At 39.9% G+C, this 18,347-nt stretch overlaps 3 protein-coding genes across 4 annotated transcripts; 1 reads left to right on the top strand and 2 right to left on the bottom strand.

The window, feature by feature from the left end:
- Positions 1–197: 197 nt before the first annotated feature.
- On the bottom strand, positions 198–6,211 carry LOC114567575 (XK-related protein 8). Its single transcript, XM_028596631.1, has 3 exons — positions 5,736–6,211; positions 4,840–5,030; positions 198–1,913 (listed from the first exon to the last, which is right to left on the bottom strand). The coding sequence occupies exons 1-3, from the start codon at positions 6,029–6,031 to the stop codon at positions 1,189–1,191; spliced, it is 1,212 nt and encodes a 403-aa protein (XP_028452432.1). The 5' UTR covers positions 6,032–6,211; the 3' UTR covers positions 198–1,188.
- A 1,760-nt stretch (positions 6,212–7,971) lies between these two features.
- xkr8.3 (XK related 8, tandem duplicate 3) lies at positions 7,972–11,217 on the bottom strand. Its single transcript, XM_028596630.1, has 3 exons — positions 10,609–11,217; positions 9,410–9,597; positions 7,972–9,205 (listed from the first exon to the last, which is right to left on the bottom strand). Exons 1-3 carry the CDS (start codon positions 10,932–10,934, stop codon positions 8,454–8,456), a joined length of 1,266 nt encoding a protein of 421 aa, XP_028452431.1. The 5' UTR covers positions 10,935–11,217; the 3' UTR covers positions 7,972–8,453.
- Positions 11,218–11,901: 684 nt separating this feature from the next.
- srsf4 (serine and arginine rich splicing factor 4) lies at positions 11,902–17,963 on the top strand. 2 transcript variants are annotated; one of them, XM_028596632.1, is made up of 6 exons: positions 11,902–12,127; positions 13,262–13,443; positions 15,228–15,334; positions 15,647–15,861; positions 16,087–16,164; positions 17,062–17,963. In XM_028596632.1, exons 1-6 carry the CDS (start codon positions 12,021–12,023, stop codon positions 17,543–17,545), a joined length of 1,173 nt encoding a protein of 390 aa, XP_028452433.1. In that variant the 5' UTR covers positions 11,902–12,020; the 3' UTR covers positions 17,546–17,963. The 2 variants fall into 2 exon arrangements, with proteins under 2 accessions (XP_028452433.1, XP_028452434.1); XM_028596633.1 differs by lacking the exons at positions 11,902–12,127; positions 13,262–13,443 and adding an exon at positions 13,558–14,752.
- Positions 17,964–18,347: the final 384 nt, after the last annotated feature.

The raw sequence follows: 18,347 nt of genomic DNA, 5'->3' as shown, positions 1-18,347 counted from the left end.
CTGCTCTGATTGGTCCGCGTGTTTCCTGGAATCTCCCCTGAGCTCCAGTTTTGTTTCACTAGTAACAACTGGAGCTACTGCGACATAACATTGTAGATATGACAGAAAATACAGAAAAGCATAATATGTCCACAGATATATCTATGCTTGGAGGAGATGGCCAATCACAGAAGGAAAGAAAGTTCAACCAAAGAAAGTAATTTTAGTAATGCTGACAGCATGAAGTGTAGCCATGCTTCATGTTCTTTAATGTCTGTGGTGTAGCAGCATAAAACTCAGCCCAGAGTAGAAAAAAACTGTTGAAACCGGAGCGTTCATAACAGTTGGAAATCTGAATGTTTTAGCTCACGAGGATTTGTCTAAAATACATTTACCTCATTTGAAGTTTTGGCCACGTTTAACATGAAAATCCGACATAACATTGTAGATATAACAGAAAATACAGAAAAGCATAATATGTCCACTTTACAATTACATATTAACAAGCCATCAGGTATAAATATATTTTTTAACACATTTACAATAAAATCTGGTTCTTGTCGAGGCATGTTTTCATACAGGCAGAACATAAATGCGTTAATAATAATAATTATAATTAAAACTAATTAAACTTCAATGGCAAGCGGAGGGTGCAGAACTCCACCAAAGCATGCACTATCTCACAATGTTAATGCAGAGGGAATTCAATTCTCTCAGTTGGGAACTCATTTTTGCGATTATTATGACAACACATGAATGCAGAACAAATGCCACAGTCTTAAATAAAATCAAAGTCTTTTGTGTGTCCGCCACATTATTCGCATCCGCTCCAAAATTGAATGGGTTGTTGTTTGGCCCATTCTACACCCTTCCACCATGTTTCATGAAATTCGGCCCAGTAGTTTTTCCCATAATCCTGCTGACGGACAAACAAGGCAACAAACAAATGGGCAAACTGAACCGAAAACTTGGCAGAGGTAATAATGATTGACAGCTTCATGTGCATTGGTACATATAGTTAATACAGCGCAGACAGTACTTAGGAGAATACAGCAGTCTTGACTTGAACCTGAGGTTGAATCCATGGATAATCAGGAAGCAGGTCAAGCTCCTGTCCCAAAAAACCCCATGATCTTGATTGATAAGGCTGGTCAAGTATGCATGACTCAGTCTAACCTTTTGTGTCTGGTGGATGTCAAGTGATGCAGGTCAGGAGTAGAAGTTTTCGGCCAACTTCCTCATTCTTTTATTGTGTTTGATGTCGGGTGCTGGTGGGCTGAGTCCGCTGCGATTTGTAACATCTTCGTCACTGGGTTGGCACATATGAAAGTCTACCTCATCTCCAACAAATGCGTCTTTCAACTCCGCTTTAGCAAGGTTTGGATGGTAGCATTGATAATATATAATTTTTGATATGAGACCAAGGATGTAAACTACAACCACACTGACAGCAGTGATGACAGCATACAGGGGTGAAATTACAAAATAAGGCGGTTCTGTTATCATCTTCCAGCACCACAAACTGCAGAGGAGTGAAATGTCAACGAGCATGTACCCATGATAGAGCATAGTCCTGTACCTTGTCCTCCCCTCGACCACATTAAACCAGTCAAAATACCAAATGAGGCCCACGGTGGCTCGGTAAAGCCATTCTCCGCAAGGGCTATTCATGAAGTCCGTCTTGGATTGCCAGACGAAGAAGAATAAAACCACCCAAGAGCAAAAGAAGTGGGTGAAGATGAAGCACGGCAGCATGGAGGCAAAGAGGGCGAGTGCAGTGAGGCGAGACGAGATGAGAAACAGGTTCCAGAGAAAGTAGACCACTGATGAAATCATCTCCTGCTTCATCTTGTCGGGCAGGAAGGAGCGCAGGGAGCGGTGGTACATGGTCACACTGAAGGCGATGGCTGAGGCTGACCCAAGGGCCTTCAACACTGAGGAGGAGAAGAAGAATGAATAAGTGAATGAGGTCCAGACATGATTGCAATGTAACGGTAAATCAACCAGAGAAGTATTGTAAAAAGCGGTTTCATCTTGGTGAAGGGTAGAAAGTAACTTCATATACTACTCTGGAGTAGCCTTTTCCTGCACAGCTCTATTTAAGTGCATTAAGACTCAAATACCATTTAACTTCAGTCCATTTTTGAAGTTGCACTCAACTTCTAGAAAAGACGAAGATTACAGTGTAACCCAGTTGTTTAGTCTAATGTATAACTTCTGCAACAGAGTTGGGAAGAACTTTCTGAAGAATATTTGATTTCCATTGTGGAAAGAATGCCACGAGTGTGTTCAGCTGTTATATCTACCAAAGGGGGCTACTTTGATGAGTCAAAAATTTAGAATACATTTTGGTTTATAAATTGATTCCATGATTTATTTTTTAACTTCAATTATTTATTTGTTCTTTCATTTCAGAGTACAATAAGACATTGAACTGCATGAATTTCAATAAAAACCTGGAAAAATTGGGGTGTTCTAAAACTTTTGACCAGTAGTGTAGTTGGAAACTTTAAAAATGTTTCTAAAACACTGAGTTATAAACATCAGGTTCAGCAAATGTATAGCTTCAAGTTAGGTGACCCTTTTTCTGAGAAAATGATTGTTACAAACTCATATCCTGTAACTATTGGCTCTTTGAAGAAAGCAGATGTTGTGCTCAAAAATCTGAAATCAGCCAAAGACTTTGAATATACTTTGAACAGCACTGTCTATGTCACCCATGCTGTTAGTGTGTTTGGCCAAACTTACAGAACTGGCTCTGTAATGCCTCTTAAAGCAGATAACAAAGGAGAGCTTTTATTTCGAGAAATGGTTCACATCGTACCTCAGACTGATGGCATGTCTATCCTGATGTTTGTAAGAATTCTTACAGTTAAGTACTTTGATGATCATTTCTATGCCTATGTTGTACATCAAACTAAAGAGTATGAAATGATCAGTCTGGCCGATACTGCAAATTTCACGCCTTTGGACATAATGCAGGGTTTTGATACAGATGAGCTATACTTAAAACCAAGGTACAAGATTGTTTAGCTTCCTTCTCAAGAATGTAAATTGTCAGATTGCAGACTGTCATTGTCATCTTTCAAGTTGTGATTAATAACATATTCAGCTAATATATTCAAACTGGGTGGTGTAATCTCATAGCCTACTGTTAAAGAGTTTTACTCTAAATGATTTCAAGTAAATTTCAAGACTAATTATCATTGACAACAGTTCTATTATTATTATTATTATTATTATTATTATTATTATTATCATCTCAGGGATCTAAACATGTTTCTTATAAAATTAATTCATGCATCTGTTTTCTGATATGACTTATATGTTTTTACATGTCATCCATTAGTCATAATAATGTGATTGATTGTTATATGCAAGTATGTGGTTTTCATACAGATTACCTATACTTAATTTAAACAAATGTTTGTTATGACATGTATTCATGCATCTGTGTTTTATGATATGACTGTTAGGCTATATCTTGTTATGTCATCCATTAGTTATAACTGTGTGATTGTATCTTTTAATATGTATTCAAGACAAAGATTACAGTGTAACCCAGTGGTGTAGTCTAATGTATAGTAGTGGGTATACTGTACTGTATATTGGCAAGAATCTGCATTTGGGGAAGGGGGGGGCGAGGTCTGACAGAGGTTATTGTACCAGAGCCTCATTTAGAGGAGATATAGAGATCCCGCATAGAAAAACTACCTTTGGACAAACTGTTCTGTCTGTCAGAGGAGGTCATTTCTGGAACACCATCCCAACGAATATTAGAGAATGTCCAACTTATTGCACATTTAAAAAGCACTTTAAACTGTTTCTTAAAAGTTCCCAGTTATGTCATCATTTTGACTAATTTTACTGATGTAATTTAATCTGTCTGAATGTGTGATAATGTGTTCCTTGTTTGATATTGTATATTGTCATATTTTTTGCTTTGCATTATCTTGCATGTTGTTGTTTTCCTGCCTCGGGACTACAGGTGAAAATTAGCATTTATGCTATAACCTGGCTCATTTACAGTCTGTACAGAAATGTTAGATTGTTCATTAATGTGCATTGTCCCGAATAAAAATAAATAAATAAATAAATAAATAAATACCATAGTGGGGGTTCAGGGTGTCCTCCCCCAGGGAACTTTTGAGCATCAACGACTTCATTTCCTGTATTCGGACACACTTTTATGCACCAATTTACGGGGGAAATACCTTTTATTTAGCCTATGTGAAGAAGAAAACTACAGATGACAATTCAAAATATATCAAATTTAATGGAAAGTATGTTGTTGCGTGTCATTGGGCATTTTTAAATGGGTATATGGAAATCCTGGAGCTTTCTTAGTGGGTATATACTGCATGTACCTGCGTATCATGTAGACTACACCACTGGTGTAACCTTCAATTGTGCTGTAAGAGGATATTACTTTAAACTTTGGGAAATCCTCAAGATGGCTTTTTTTTTTAAAAGGGTCAGTCCACCAAAATTACAGAAAAGCATATTTGCTCTCTACTAGTATCTGGCCATACAGATTATCAAGTAGAATGGAAAGACTCAAATAAAGTAATACATTTAGTAGATCTAAATGGCACATAAGTGCAACACAGAAAATGTGCTAAGTAACGTTCCACTGATGAATTTGGTTGAACTGACCCTTTAAAGAGAAGAAGGTTATGACCCTTTTAACTGATATTCAGAGTAATCTTTAAAAGAGCCACCTTTAGCATTTTTACTTCAACACTTCTAATTTGATACAATCATGCTTGAGCCTTGTAGTCATGACTAAGTTTGAGTTTGGCGACTGACGTTTCTGCCCCCAAAACGACATGATGTAGAGACAAGAGTAACACACTGCACCTGTCACAGGATCGAGCTCGCCGCGCCGCATAATGATGGTGAGCATGAGGACGAGCTGAGGGGCGCTCTCTGAAAACGTCTCTATGAGCCGCAGCATGCTCAGGTCGTGGCTCAGATAGACGGCGATACTCCCGGGGTCATTCCTCTTCTTGAGGAAACTGCGTACAGACATCTCCACGACACCTGCATGCCTGAGAAGGAAAAGTTGTTGGACGAGAGCAAACAGTTAAAACTTTTGTAATGACCACATATTATACATAATAACCAGCTGTACCAACTGAAACATCATGTAAAAGCCATTCATATTGATTTCTTTGGCAGTCTCATCACACAAAACAAAAATATTATTATCATAAAAAGGAGCTACGAACAAACCAAACCAGAATAACAATGTGCTCCAAACTCTTATCAGCTGATCTGCTGTAAACAAGGAAACTGTGGTATAACTCATGTTTCTACTACTGTATTTCTGTCACTGTGGTCACATAAATAATATTAAAATATCCTTCATCATTAATCAAATTTGCAGAAAAATAGCAGAAGATGCCTTAATGTACTGTTTTCTTATTTAAAAGTTACTGTTTTCTGTATGCTACATTACATATTATTCACACCACCCATGTTTGAAAGTGGGCTACAGTGCAGTATGATAGTACGGCACAATTGTTCCATTCAGACTATTCCTCTACTTGTTCATTCATGCATTTCCCGTAAACGTAATTATTTTCAGGAACAGCTGAGGGTGGAGCTCACAGATAAAGAGACATGTAAAATGAAACAACCGGCTCCGTTCCTGCATTCACATCCAGCTTCCAACACTTACTACAACAGAAGGAAAAACAGCTGAGGCACTTTGAAAGCACAAAGATTATTTTAGTATACAAGGCTAACACAACCTGAAGTAGATTCCCAGCTGGAACACATGAAGAATCTTGAGCTGGCACAGGCTCAGGCATTTCTCAACCTTCGTCTGCCTCTCAAAGTCCTCGTAGCTGTACCACAGCCAGCTGTAGGCCTGAACAAGAAAGGACGAGCCCACGAGAAGTAGCAGCAGGATACCGAGGCTCACATAATCCTTTTCCTGGTAGAAAGACACAACAGCATATATATCCAGCGCTATGTCGAGCAGTAAGAACAGCAGACCCGCACAAATTAAGAGGAAGTCCAATACGGAGTACTTGAACACACCCATACCAATACTGTCAAAATAAAGTTCACACTTCCACTTGAACTGCCTGCTTCTAGTGCCTAGTACTTTAGGACAAAGCTGTTTACATGTCACACCGTTAACATCAGAAATGAAAAAAGACAACCGAAAGTATGCCAAGAGCAAAGGTTCAGTGTTCAAATATTGTGTAACCACTCCCACGGGCTCTCTTTTAGTGGCACGCGACATCTTAAAGGCATACTGTATTAATATAATCATTACCACTTTCTTTACTCCACAGCGCTGTGGTGATAAGTCTGGCAACGCAAGACTACCAGTTTACATACATACAACTTATATTGAAAGCTGTCACTTAAACCTTTAAGAGTTATAACATTCCTATATTTAAATAAAGTGACTTCACTGAAAAGAAGAAAGAAAATGAGCGGTAAATCACCATGCAAATCAGATACGGTTTGCAGTCTGTATCTCTGTAGCCCTCCTGGGCACTGCCAAGGTGCTCTTGAGCAAGGCACTGAACCCCCAACTGCTCGGGCCGCATTTCCATAGGCAGCTCCCTCACTCTGACATCTCTCCATTAGTGCATGTATATGTACGAAAAATGTATAGGAGTGAAAAAAACATTGTAATTTCCCCTTGCGGGACTAATAAAGTATACATTATTATTATTATTATCATCATCAAATGTAAACAAAGCACAAAGTAAAAACAGATAATACAACATTGTCACCACTTTAATAATTGCACATGGCAAATGAGGTAAAATATTAACAACCAGCCTTGACTTTTAGTTTTCAGCGTAGTTTGTTGGCAAATAAGTGGATCTACAAAACTTTGTATGAACATTCACAGAACGTAACATAAAACAACGCGACAAACAGAATTAACTTTAAGAGCACCAAAAAGATGGCGATGAAACATGCTCTGTCTAAAATAACGAGTATTGTCTATGTGTAGCACTGCGTTTTGCACTGATAAGTAAACGGAGACATTTAGCACATGTGACATTTAAACAAGATAAGCAAACACTACTGGTTTTGTACCTAAAGCTAGTGATGTCATCTGTTGTTAAATATGTACTAACAATTCTTATTTGAAGAAATAACACCTGACTTTTACACCATCAATATCATCTTGATAAAAATCCCAAAAGAGTGCCCAGACAAGTGGTCTAAAAACAGCACAGTAACTGAACACAGAAATTATAAAAAGGAGAGCGAATGGTCAAAATCTACATTCAAAGTCATTTAAACAGGTTCCAGCAGTAGCAGCTGTAACAACAAAACACACATTTAGGTGACCCTTGTTGTCATGGAAAAAACGTATAACCTTACAATGTCCAAAATATTATGATTGTCGTTATTAATATACAATATTTCATTACAAATAAAGTATATTTGTATTTAACATGTCAAAAAACAAGGTTTTGTTTTTCCTGCAAGTTTTTTTTTTTTTTTTTTTTTGGAGATACAAGGTCTTCACACAACAGCAACAACAACAACCCCATATGATCATATGGTATGTATGAAAAAGGTTGTCCCAATAACATGTACAAATCTACTTACTTTTGTGTAAAGATAACAACATTCAAGTTGCTTTGTAGAAAATGTATCAAATAAAACTAACACCTGACTTTGTTGGTTTAGCAATGAGCTTATCAAATACCCCCAGTTTCAAGTAAAGTAGAGAAAATATGGGAATATATACAGTGAGCTTATAACCCATACAGTTTATAGTGTGGCAATATCTATGGTGCTATTAGAACATTGTGACAAGACTGCAAATCAACTAGCAGGACTGGATTTTATATGGTATTTGCATCAATGTGATGAAGTATCTGGATAGTAGGGTTGTGCAAAAAAATCGATTCACATTCGTATCGGGATTCAAGCTCTAACGATTCAAAATCGATTCATAGAATTCCAAAAATCGATTCATATATTTGTTTTTTAATTAAAAAAAAATTATAATTTTTTTTTAAGTGTATGTCTACTGCAATCGCATGGGAAAAGTTACTACATTTACATACTGTGAATTGTTTTCTTTAATCGAGAATCGAGAATCTTGAGCCTAAAAATCAATATCGAATCGTGACATTTTCTGAATTGTGCACCCCTACAGGATAGGTATAAAACAAATATCAGTTATTTTAACACTTCTTCCAGGAATTTACTATATCCCAATATACTGTAGGTACTGATGTATGTAGTGATATGAAAAGGATTGTATCCATATTGCCCACTCTTAGTTTCAGGTACCGTTTTTGAGCCTGTATTTTGGTTCATCTTGATATGGTTCATATGGTTCATATACTGAGCACCCGGGGAAATTGCAGCACAGATAGGACACCGGAGTCTTGAGAGAGATTGTTGCATACTATCACTACCAAAGAAGGTAACATTTATCAGTAGGACACTGTTGACTTTGGCACACAAAAAGTCAGACATCACAGATGTGATGGCTCCGCTCTGTTTGTGCTATCAGGGTTTCTATTGACTCCTTGCTCAGAGTAAAAATGAGCAGCATGGCAGGCCATGCGTTTGTTGAGGAGCTGGGAGGACAGGGTGCCGTCCTGGATGGAAACGTCTCTAAAGGACACTTCTGCATCGGGCCGATCATCGGGCAGTCCTGGCTCCCTCACCGGGGGCCTCCACAGCTTGGGGTGGAAACAGCAGTAGTAGAGGGTTTTAAAGAGCAGTCCCAAGAGGTAGATGAAAAGTAGAGCGATGAGCAGAGTGAGGGCGTATGACTCCGTCTGGACAGGGTCCCTGTAACACCACCATGTCACCAGCAGGATTCCTCCATCAGTGGTGATGAAAGAATGATAGATGATGCTCCTGCCTCGGGTCTGACCCTCTGCTACATTAAACCAGCTGAAGTACCAAATAAGCCCTACGGTGGCCCGGTAGAGCCACTCCCCACCGACGCTGTCCATGAAGTCTGTCCCCTGTCGCCAGGCCCACAGCACAAAGACGAGCCACAGCATCAAGAAGTGGGCAGCGATGTACCCTGACAGGACTGAGGCGAAGAGGGCAAGGGCCGTCACGCGTGGGGCGATTAGCAGCAGGTTCCACAGGAAGTAGATCAAAGCGGAACACCAGCCCTGCTTGGCCTTGTCGGGGAGGAAGGAGCGCAGAGAGCGGTGGTAATCCACCACCATCCAGGCTATGGAAGTGGTTGATGCAGCAATGCTCACAACTGCAAAAACAGAAGTTAAACCATCAGTGTAGCAACCAAGAGGAAGTGAACACACATTTGTGGTTGTTTCTTGACGTACCACCACTCAGAATCAGAGTGTTTTTACAAGCTAAACTGGGTAGATATCTTTTGATTCCCACACAAAAAAAATACTTCTCTCAATTGGAGAGGTTTGCTTTTGTTGTAGAGGTGGAAGTAACTCACACTGAACAGTCCTGGCCTTGTTTGTGTGCAGCATGACGTAGATCATCAGAGTGAGCTGAGGAGCACTCTCACAGAACGTCTCGATTAGCCGGAGCATGCTGAGGTCATGTGTCAGGTAAACAGCGTACTCTGACCCTTCCTCTTTCCGCCACCAAACCCTGAAGCCTTGGCGTATGGCGGAGATGTGTCTACGTGGATCAATTTGTCAGAGAAGGGCTGTTACAGTATACATGACATATAGACTGTGAGAAAATGGCAGCACATACCAAACCCATGCAGCTAAACATTCTTTTTTGAAGGGTGAATAGAAGCAATGTAGCATGATGCAGTATCTTGAAAAGCATTGGCTCATATTTTGAGCTTGTCATACCTCATTAGTTGTGCATTTTAAGCATTAATTTCTCTTTCTGAGACACTGGATTTACTAGTGGGCCACACCTGACATTTTCATTTCGGTCACAGCACCTGTCAAATTCTATTACCTACTTGCTTGTCTGATACTCTGTAAGAATATTCAGTTTTTGAATAACAGATACAAAGAAATACTCCTGCAGTGAAGGTGTTTGTGCTCAGGGTGTGTTATTTTAGTTTTGTCAAGATTAAAGTGTCTATATATATATATATATACTTGAATATGAGGTTTAACCAACAACCAAGTGGTTTGCTGCATTAGCTCAGCATTATTGTACCAATATAATGGGTTTACTAACATTTACATAACTGCATTTATTGCAGTACTGTACAATTTTGAGGTTACATATCGGCTACAGTTTGGAGGCAAATATTGTACTTTTTACTTTACTATTTATTTGACAGCTTTAGTTACTTTGAAGATTAAGATTAATACAAAATATAAATCAAGTAATGCATTAAGATATAAATACCGTAGCTTAAGATACCCACTGGAATATAAAGTAATTAAAATGAGCCCCAACTTTTCCAGCTGCAACATTGTGATGTGTACATTATACATCACTAATTATTATTAAGTGTTATACTAGGCTGTATATTGTTCTTAAATGGACCAGGCTGCATAATGAGTAGTTTTACATTGTGCTGATGATACTTTTGTACATTAATTTTTGTATCTCAGGGAGTTTACTAGTAGTGTATTTACTACAGTATATAGTGCAGTATTTCTACTTTTAAGGATAGGAGTACTTTAGTTCCAGCACTGCACATGTGTTGTTGTTGTCTACCTGCAAAGGAAACCCAGCTGCAGCACATGTAACACGCAGGAGAGCCTCACTTGGTCCCCGAAGAGCTCGGTTCCTCCTCCGGTCCGCGCGCTGAAGCCCAGCAGCTGCCGGTCGTACTTGAACCAGAACCAGCTGAACATCTGGACGACGACAGACGACAGGACCATGAGGCCGACCAGCACCGCGAACCAGAACAAGTCCCCGCGGCAGTAAAACTCGGTGGCCACCCACACGTCCGAGCCCCAGTCCACCAAGAAGGTACACACTCCGATCACAGAGAAGAAAAAATCGATCCAGGAGTATTTTGAAAAAGTCGCGCGCTCCATAACCGTTTTGTCAGTTAGCTAGTTGACCGACCAACCAACTGACCTGTTGCTGGTTAGCTAGCTAACATTCGGCTAACGTCCTGCACCGTTATTTCCCTCCCAAAGCGACTTCACATTCTTCAACCCATTGAAGAAAAAAGTTGCCAACACTTTGCATATTTGAGCAACTGTTTCAACTCACTCAGAGAGGGTATATTAAAGCGTTGCAGGCATGATTTTAGGAAGAAAATTGTGTAAAAAAGCATAGGAGAGCAGCTGGTGTGTTCGTAACGATCCCTGTCTGTGTACAGTTGTTAGCCCCGCCCACCGCCGCTCGTACGTGTACGTGTAGCGACCACGGTAGCGACAGGTCGCTAAATTCCAAGGTTTTAACTTTTAAAAGCCACTTTGGACCAATTAAACTTAAACGGTTAGTCGATTGAACTAGTCCATCACAAATTATGTCACGAACAATATCAACTGATCGTTTAAGGCATTTTTCAATGCCAAAGTGTGTCCCAGCCAGACTGTAAGAGGACAGACAAAGAGGATCAGCCTCTCAGATGTAGTGGTGTGTAAAGTAACTAAGTAACGTTACATTTACTCAAGTAGTGGATTTAAGTAGCTACTACGCTCTCGGAGTCCCTGCACCGTGAATGACTGGTGTTGTGTGCATTTCTTTGTAAATTGAGCGTATTGGTACTTGCACAGTATTTATATATAGCACCATATTTATATATATAAAAAAAAAGTAAATAAAGAAAATCTCGCCTTTTACAATATGGGACCTTTAAACCTGTTAATCGATTATGGGAATTGTTCGCTATTAATTTTCTGTTGATCAATTAAACTAATGATCGTCTCAGCACTGATAGGTAAATAAATAGATAATTTGTGGGGGAATAATGGTGCTACCTGAGAGACTAAACCCAGGCCATTGAACCCTCTACACCGGAAGACACGCCCCCTGTAGCCGCGACCTATTGTATCAAAGGACCGCGTGTATGTATCTTTTCCAGCCTCGCGTCGCGCCTCATTTCCGTCTGTGCTTGTTCGGTTTTATCCGGATCCCACATTTGGCTAGGTTAGCAAGCGCAAGCTAACAAGATGTCGAGGGTGTACATCGGACGATTGAGCTACAGGGCCAGAGAAAAGGACGTGGAGAGGTTCTTCAAAGGCTACGGGAAGATACTCGAAGTCGATCTGAAAAATGGGTAACGTTTGTCGATGTCCGTTTTTTGTGAAGCTAATGCCTGCATAGTCCGCACCGTGAAGATAACGTGCAGACTGGGCCTTGTTGTTTGCAGCGGCCTGCTAATGCTAGCTAGTATGTCTAACATGTCAATGAAAGCCGTCACTAATGTGATCTAAAGTAAAGTTTTAGTTTAGTTAAAGTTCTTGTTTTCTCGGTGCAATGCTAAAGGTTGGCGTTTGTGAGCGTTAGCATGGCTATCTCGACCACGGCTAACTAACTTAGCTAGCTAAGGTTAGACGTGGCAATGTCAATGGCGGCTGTGTGAATTGCAAGCAATCCGTGAATGCAAGTTCAGCCCTTTATGGTTCAGTCACACTCGTGTGTAACTAGATCGACTTGCCGATTGCGTCTCGATTGTGAAATTCTGTGCAGAAACAGATGTTTTGTGTTTTGTTTTTTTTCCCTTTTGTGACAGGGCAACGAAGAAATCTTAATTATTAAAAAAAAATATAGCTGAACTGTTAAAGTTCCTCATCCCTTACAATCTCAAACATACAAATATAGTATATGAAACATTTAAAATAGCCTTATTTCACATGAAAAATAACGTGTAGCCCGCTATATAGCTAACGTTACCCAATGACAATAACCTTCCATTACTTGGCTAGCCCAACAAAACAAATGCAAACGTAAAATCAATAACAAATATATAGTGTGTGCACGCACGCTGCCTCTATCAAGTTAAAATCTCTGTTAAACCACTGTGCCATGAGGCACACAACTTATTTTTCACGCCCTAGCATCATTCTCAAACTAACGTTAGCAATATTAAATAGCTTACACACACACCTATACATGTTGACAAGACATTTGAGCTATCACTTCCTAATAGTGTCATTTGTGAACGAGATCAGCACATCCGTTTTCTATGGCATTGAAACCTTCAAAATATTTTTTTTTTATTTTTAGGAAATTTGACCCATTCGTGGCCAACGTTTTGTTTAACCTGGCTGTTGTGTTGCCAGTGCTATGTCGGGACTCCATACTGTACTGTGTGGGTTTGGCCAGTGTGTGCAAACCTGACCTCCGCTGTGTTTTCGAGTATAAACCTAATCAAAATGAGTGTTAAAACATGTTCTCTTCTGTTATAAAGGTATGGGTTTGTTGAATTTGATGACCCCCGTGATGCAGATGATGCTGTGTATGACTTGAACGGCAAGGAGTTGTGTGGGGAAAGGGTCATTGTGGAGCACACCAAGGGACCCCGTCGTGATGGAGGTTATGGTGGTGGTGGTGGTGGTGGAGGAGGAGGAAGTGGGAGTGGAAGTGGAAGAAGTAAGTGTTCAACAGAGAATTGTTTATTTCACATGGATAATGTCATTGATGAGGGGTTTTATTCATTACAGGGAACCATTGATCTAAATTTCAAAGGGGCGGCAAAATTGTAAGCTTGTCCTTGGTGGCTGATGTGCATTCAATTTACACCCTAGTGTTTGTATTAGAAATTGTAGATTTGACGCTGATAAATGTTGGTTGACTGTGGCTGAAACATGTGTTGCTGTAGGTGGAACCTTGAGCTGGGTGATGTGATATAGGAAAATATTGAGTTTGTTATTATACTGTGATAGTGTCTTTTTTTTTTTTTTTTTCCAGTCACACAATCTGTCCCAAAAAGAAATGCAATAACCTGATATAGAGACCTAGCTTTTTGATTGATAAATTATTATAGGATCAATTGCTGAAAACAGTGGCTGTGGGCAGCAACTGAGGGGGGGGCGCGGAGAAAAAACAATGATGCCATGGAGTAACCAATAAGTAAAACAAAATTTTGGCCAGTATCGCTCAGCTCTACTTGTACCATTTCTCCATCCCTTACCACTGAACGGAGTCTATCCTCCTCCTTAACTTGCACATCTTTAAATTAAACTTTTTGTTTCAGCTTTTGTCTTTGAGTTGTACACGCCCATCCGCACCCATTCATCTTGACTTCATCAGTATTTACTATTGTTCTGACCTCAGTGAGCCCCTCTGGGTTTTCTGGTCTGATTAACATAACGTTTCAGCTTCTGTTTTTAATCATCTTGCAAATAGATTAGCAGACAGTGTACGCCACTCCTCACAGCACTTAACAGTTATTGTTCACCAACTGAACAGTAGGCATAGGAGATTTCATATCAGTACATGTCACAATTATATTTGTGTGCACCAGAGCCACCAATGACTTAAAAAATATCTTGGGTTACCATTTGATGGATTGAAAAGTTACATGTGAATATGTGATGGGGAAATGGCTTACTGATGGAAAGGATATAAATGTCTTAATTTGAATACTGTAAAATAACTATTTGATTGTTAAATATCTTGTGATCTATTGATGTCTTATTCCGTTTATTATTTTTATTTAAAATGATTGTCAATTTAAAGGTAAAAGATTTAACAAAGAACCTCAATGTTTTAATTGAAAGAGTCCTTTGCTGACTGCCTGCCCCTATTGCTGGCCATGGTGTCCCCCCTTTCCAAGAGTGTGGTTTGACCATTCTGGGCCCCTGGGCAGACCAAAAAAGGGAGCCATTGTGAATGAAGACCGCTTTTCCCATTAGGCCCAGGCCGGGTGGTGAGGATGCCATGGGGGTTAGGAACAGATGTGGGTTCAGCTCTTATAGGTGCCTGAAAAAAGAACATGTTTTGTAACAGTGAAATGTTTTTTTTTTTTTGTTATGTAGGATAGCTTAGAAACTTGCTTTAGTTCACCGTAAGTACTTCCTTGATCAGTTATGTTTTTGAATGAGATTTTTATTTTTTTTTCCTATTTAGAGAATAGGCCCATTGAAATTATTACCAAAATTTAATAAGCTACAGATGTGTTTAGGCTTTTAAATAGTGTTTTTAATTATTTCTAGACAGAACAATCTTAAGGATATAATACAGATTCTTTTCTTTTGTAAGTTTTTTATTTTTTTTTTTTTTTTTTAAACCTTTGCTTTCCCCCCTCTTTGTTTCCTTTTCCCAAGTGAATATTGATATTTTGTAGAGTCTAGCTTGGAGTTTAGTATGAATGCACCATCACAGTTTCTCTTTGGTCCTTATTTTTTCTGTCCTTTCCTTGTTACCTTTAAAAGGTGGATATGGGCGGTGGGGAAGAGACAGATATGGTCCACCTATACGGACAGATTATCGGCTCATTGTTGAGAATCTTTCCAGCCGCTGCAGCTGGCAGGACTTGAAGGTATGAAGCTTGTTTTTCTTGCGTAACTTGTTCATTTTAAGGAGCGAATGTCTAAAGCCAATACGTTATATTACACGTTAATATATATATAATACGTTATTTTACTTGGAAATGGATTTCCACAATAGTTACATAAATGTTGAAATAGATGATTACTGTACTCTGTCAAAAGACCAATATGCAAATTGCAGCACATTGTTGCAGCATCGACCGTCAGTGCTCTAGTGCCCCCCGCCTTAAAAGTTTCTTCTGAGCATATCACTTAAGTCAGTATTTTCCCTCTAATTACTGTTTCTCTTTTTTTCTTTAAAGGACTACATGAGGCAGGCAGGGGAGGTGACTTACGCTGACACCCACAAGGGCCGGAAAAATGAGGGTGTGATAGAGTTCAGGCTCTACTCTGACATGAAGAGGGCCCTGGAGAAGCTCGATGGCACAGAAGTGAACGGTAGAAAGATCCGGCTCATTGAGGACCGGCCTGGAGCCAGACGCAAACGTTCTTATTCTCGCAGTCGCAGCCATTCCAGGTTAGACATGGATTCCTGATGCATATTGATGTTTCTACATATAGCAATAGTACCTTACACTGCACTGGGATTTTAGCCGTGCTTCATATGTAGTGCATGGAAGGAGCATCCAGCTAGATATAAAAGAGGAGCTAGCTTTACAACAGATGAAGCTTCGTAACAATCCCCGCTGCATGTGGCCAGCGGGCGATGTGAATGCTGCTAATTGTTGCTTTGCTTTCTCAGGTCCCGCTCCAGGAGCCGCAGGTCTCGCAAGAGCCGCAGCCGCAGTGAGAGCAGCAGCCGCAGCCGCTCCCGCTCCAGGTGAGAAATCTAAACTCAAGCCACTCAATCCTCTCAGCAGCTGCATAGAAATTCCACATTAAGATATTGGCACTCCAGTTAGCTGTAAGATGAGAGCACATTTTTATAAATAGATTTTCCAGGAACATGTAGGTGTGCATGTAGTTCATAACTGAAAAGTAGTAGCCTGATATCTACAGCTGTTTTTTATCTTATCTTAGGCCAAGGCTACATCGCCTGGTCTCTGTCCACTGATAGTTCATCTACTTGCCACAAATACAGTGGTGCTCATAAGTTTAGGAACCCATGCCTTTTATTTCAGTTAGCCTAATAGCTGGCTTGATTTGCATTGAGAGATGATTTTATGGAAAGTACCCCATGCCAATCTCTAGGTATGGTGAAGGGTATGTGATGATGTGGGGCTATTTTAATTCCAAAGGCCAAGGGAACTTTATCCATTAAATAAAAATCTGCCTGCCTCTATGGGAATTTAACATAGGGGTGTACTTACTTATGCCCCCTGAATTTTAAGGAAGAACATTTACGATACATTATTCATTCAAAGAAAATTGGTGTCCTTAAAGGTTGTATTTTTCCTCATTTTTAATTAAGGCATTAAGTTCAATTTCCAAAAGATTTTTTTTATTCCTCTTTAGTCAACTTTAGCATGGGTTCATAAACTTTTGAGCACCACTGTACATGACATTACATGAATTTCACCAGCAAATAATTGTGCCTTTTTGTGATGCACTTTATGTAAGAGGGCTTTTAGTCTGACAGGTTGTGGTAGGAGGGACAGTAGAAATAATCCCCAAATCCTGTGTGCACGGTTTTTTTTTTTCTTTCTTTCTTTAAGTGAGAGTTGGACACAGCATGGAATCAAAAACACTTAGTTCTACTTTCTGACTTTGTTTACAGAGCGGCGTCCAACTCCCGCAGCCGATCTCGTAGCAAGAAGAATAAGGTCAAGAGCAAAAAGGAGGAGGAAGAGCGCAGCAACGGCGCTCCGAAGAACAAGGACCGTAGCAGGAGTCGCAGCCCCAAGAGCAAAAAGGGCAAGAAAGACGGGAAGAAGAACAAGAAGGACGACTCCAGGTCCAGATCTCGCTCTCGCTCCAGGTCTCGCTCTAGATCAGGGATTAAGGATCGCTCTAGAAAATCTGGCTCAAAGGGCCGCGCGCAGCCCAAGAGCGACGACGAGGGTGCCGAGCCTCAAAGGGGCTCTCGCTCCCGTTCACGCTCTCCTGCTGAATCCAAATCCAGAGCCAGGTCTAAATCAAAGTCCAAATCACGTTCCCCCTCACCTGCCAAAGCCCGCTCCCACTCCCGATCCGCCTCCCGTTCAGAGTCCCGCTCCAAATCCCGCTCCCAGTCTCGTTCTCGCTCCCGTTCCCGTTCTTAATTCAGATTTTTGGACCGTTTGTCATGAGCCCTTATCCCTGTGTCTCCCTCTGCCCTCCATTTACATTCCCCTAAAACCCCACAACACTACCCCTGCCTCCTGTTTTTTGATAAATAGCTGTAGAATACCAGGCACTCGTGCTCAATGTCTTTTATGCACACGCTACTCCATTTCATTTGACTTTTACTCTACATCTTTTTTCATTAGAGCTGTCTTGTATGAGGGTGTTTGTAAAATAACAGGGTGCAATCTCAGTTTTATAAGTTTAAATGATGGTATGGTATGTGTCTTAGCCTTTTTTTAATCAAATGTAGAAGCATACTGTTGTCAAAATGCTGGGTGGGAATATGTTGTAACGTCTCACCTTTTGTGAAGTCCTTGTATCATTTTATTTCAGATTAAAAATGCCTGTTCTACATTTGTCATTAGATTCATTTTTTTTAAATTGGTCAGTATGGTATCCTTTCAATTTTGGCATGATATACGATTACCTTTGTTAGAGCAAATGTTTAATTTACACAGAAGTTGAGAGCTTTGAGTTACTAACTAATCCCTTCTGTTTAGCAATGTTCCCTAAACTACAGCGCCCAGTTCCTTTTAGAAAATTATGTAGCTTTTTACAAAATGAAAATACACTAAGTGTATTCTGTTTTAAAGATTTACTAAAATCAGTAGAAACTAATGGGTTTGGGGATGAATGCCACATGTAGAAAATAGACTTGAGTTTGTTTTGGTCTTAAGAACTTGGCCTCATCCTTTAGCTAGATATAGGTCTCAAACTAACACAAATCTGAATGTTTAT

Source organism: Perca flavescens, chromosome 14 (genome assembly GCF_004354835.1).
Source record: "Perca flavescens isolate YP-PL-M2 chromosome 14, PFLA_1.0, whole genome shotgun sequence".
In the NCBI taxonomy this organism is placed as follows: Eukaryota; Metazoa; Chordata; class Actinopteri; order Perciformes; family Percidae; genus Perca; species Perca flavescens.
This window is presented reverse-complemented; position numbering and strand designations above follow the sequence as displayed.

What these genes read in the sequence shown, in the direction of transcription:
- xkr8.3 (XM_028596630.1), bottom strand. Translation starts at nt 10,934, where the DNA reads ATGGAGCGCGCGACTTTTTCAAAATACTCCTGGATCGATTTTTTCTTC. An exon ending in CAGCTGGGTTTCCTTTGCAG is followed by an intron (nt 9,598 to 10,608) that starts GTAGACAACAAC and finishes TGATCCACGTAG; the next exon opens with ACACATCTCCGCCATACGCC. An exon ending in CAAGGCCAGGACTGTTCAGT is followed by an intron (nt 9,206 to 9,409) that starts GTGAGTTACTTC and finishes CTGTTTTTGCAG; the next exon opens with TTGTGAGCATTGCTGCATCA.
- srsf4 (XM_028596632.1), top strand. Translation starts at nt 12,021, where the DNA reads ATGTCGAGGGTGTACATCGGACGATTGAGCTACAGGGCCAGAGAAAAG. An exon ending in GAAGTCGATCTGAAAAATGG is followed by an intron (nt 12,128 to 13,261) that starts GTAACGTTTGTC and finishes TCTGTTATAAAG; the next exon opens with GTATGGGTTTGTTGAATTTG. An exon ending in TGGGAGTGGAAGTGGAAGAA is followed by an intron (nt 13,444 to 15,227) that starts GTAAGTGTTCAA and finishes TACCTTTAAAAG; the next exon opens with GTGGATATGGGCGGTGGGGA.
- LOC114567575 (XM_028596631.1), bottom strand. Translation starts at nt 6,031, where the DNA reads ATGGGTGTGTTCAAGTACTCCGTATTGGACTTCCTCTTAATTTGTGCG. An exon ending in CAGCTGGGAATCTACTTCAG is followed by an intron (nt 5,031 to 5,735) that starts GTTGTGTTAGCC and finishes TTTCCTTCTCAG; the next exon opens with GCATGCAGGTGTCGTGGAGA. An exon ending in CGAGCTCGATCCTGTGACAG is followed by an intron (nt 1,914 to 4,839) that starts GTGCAGTGTGTT and finishes TCTCCTCCTCAG; the next exon opens with TGTTGAAGGCCCTTGGGTCA.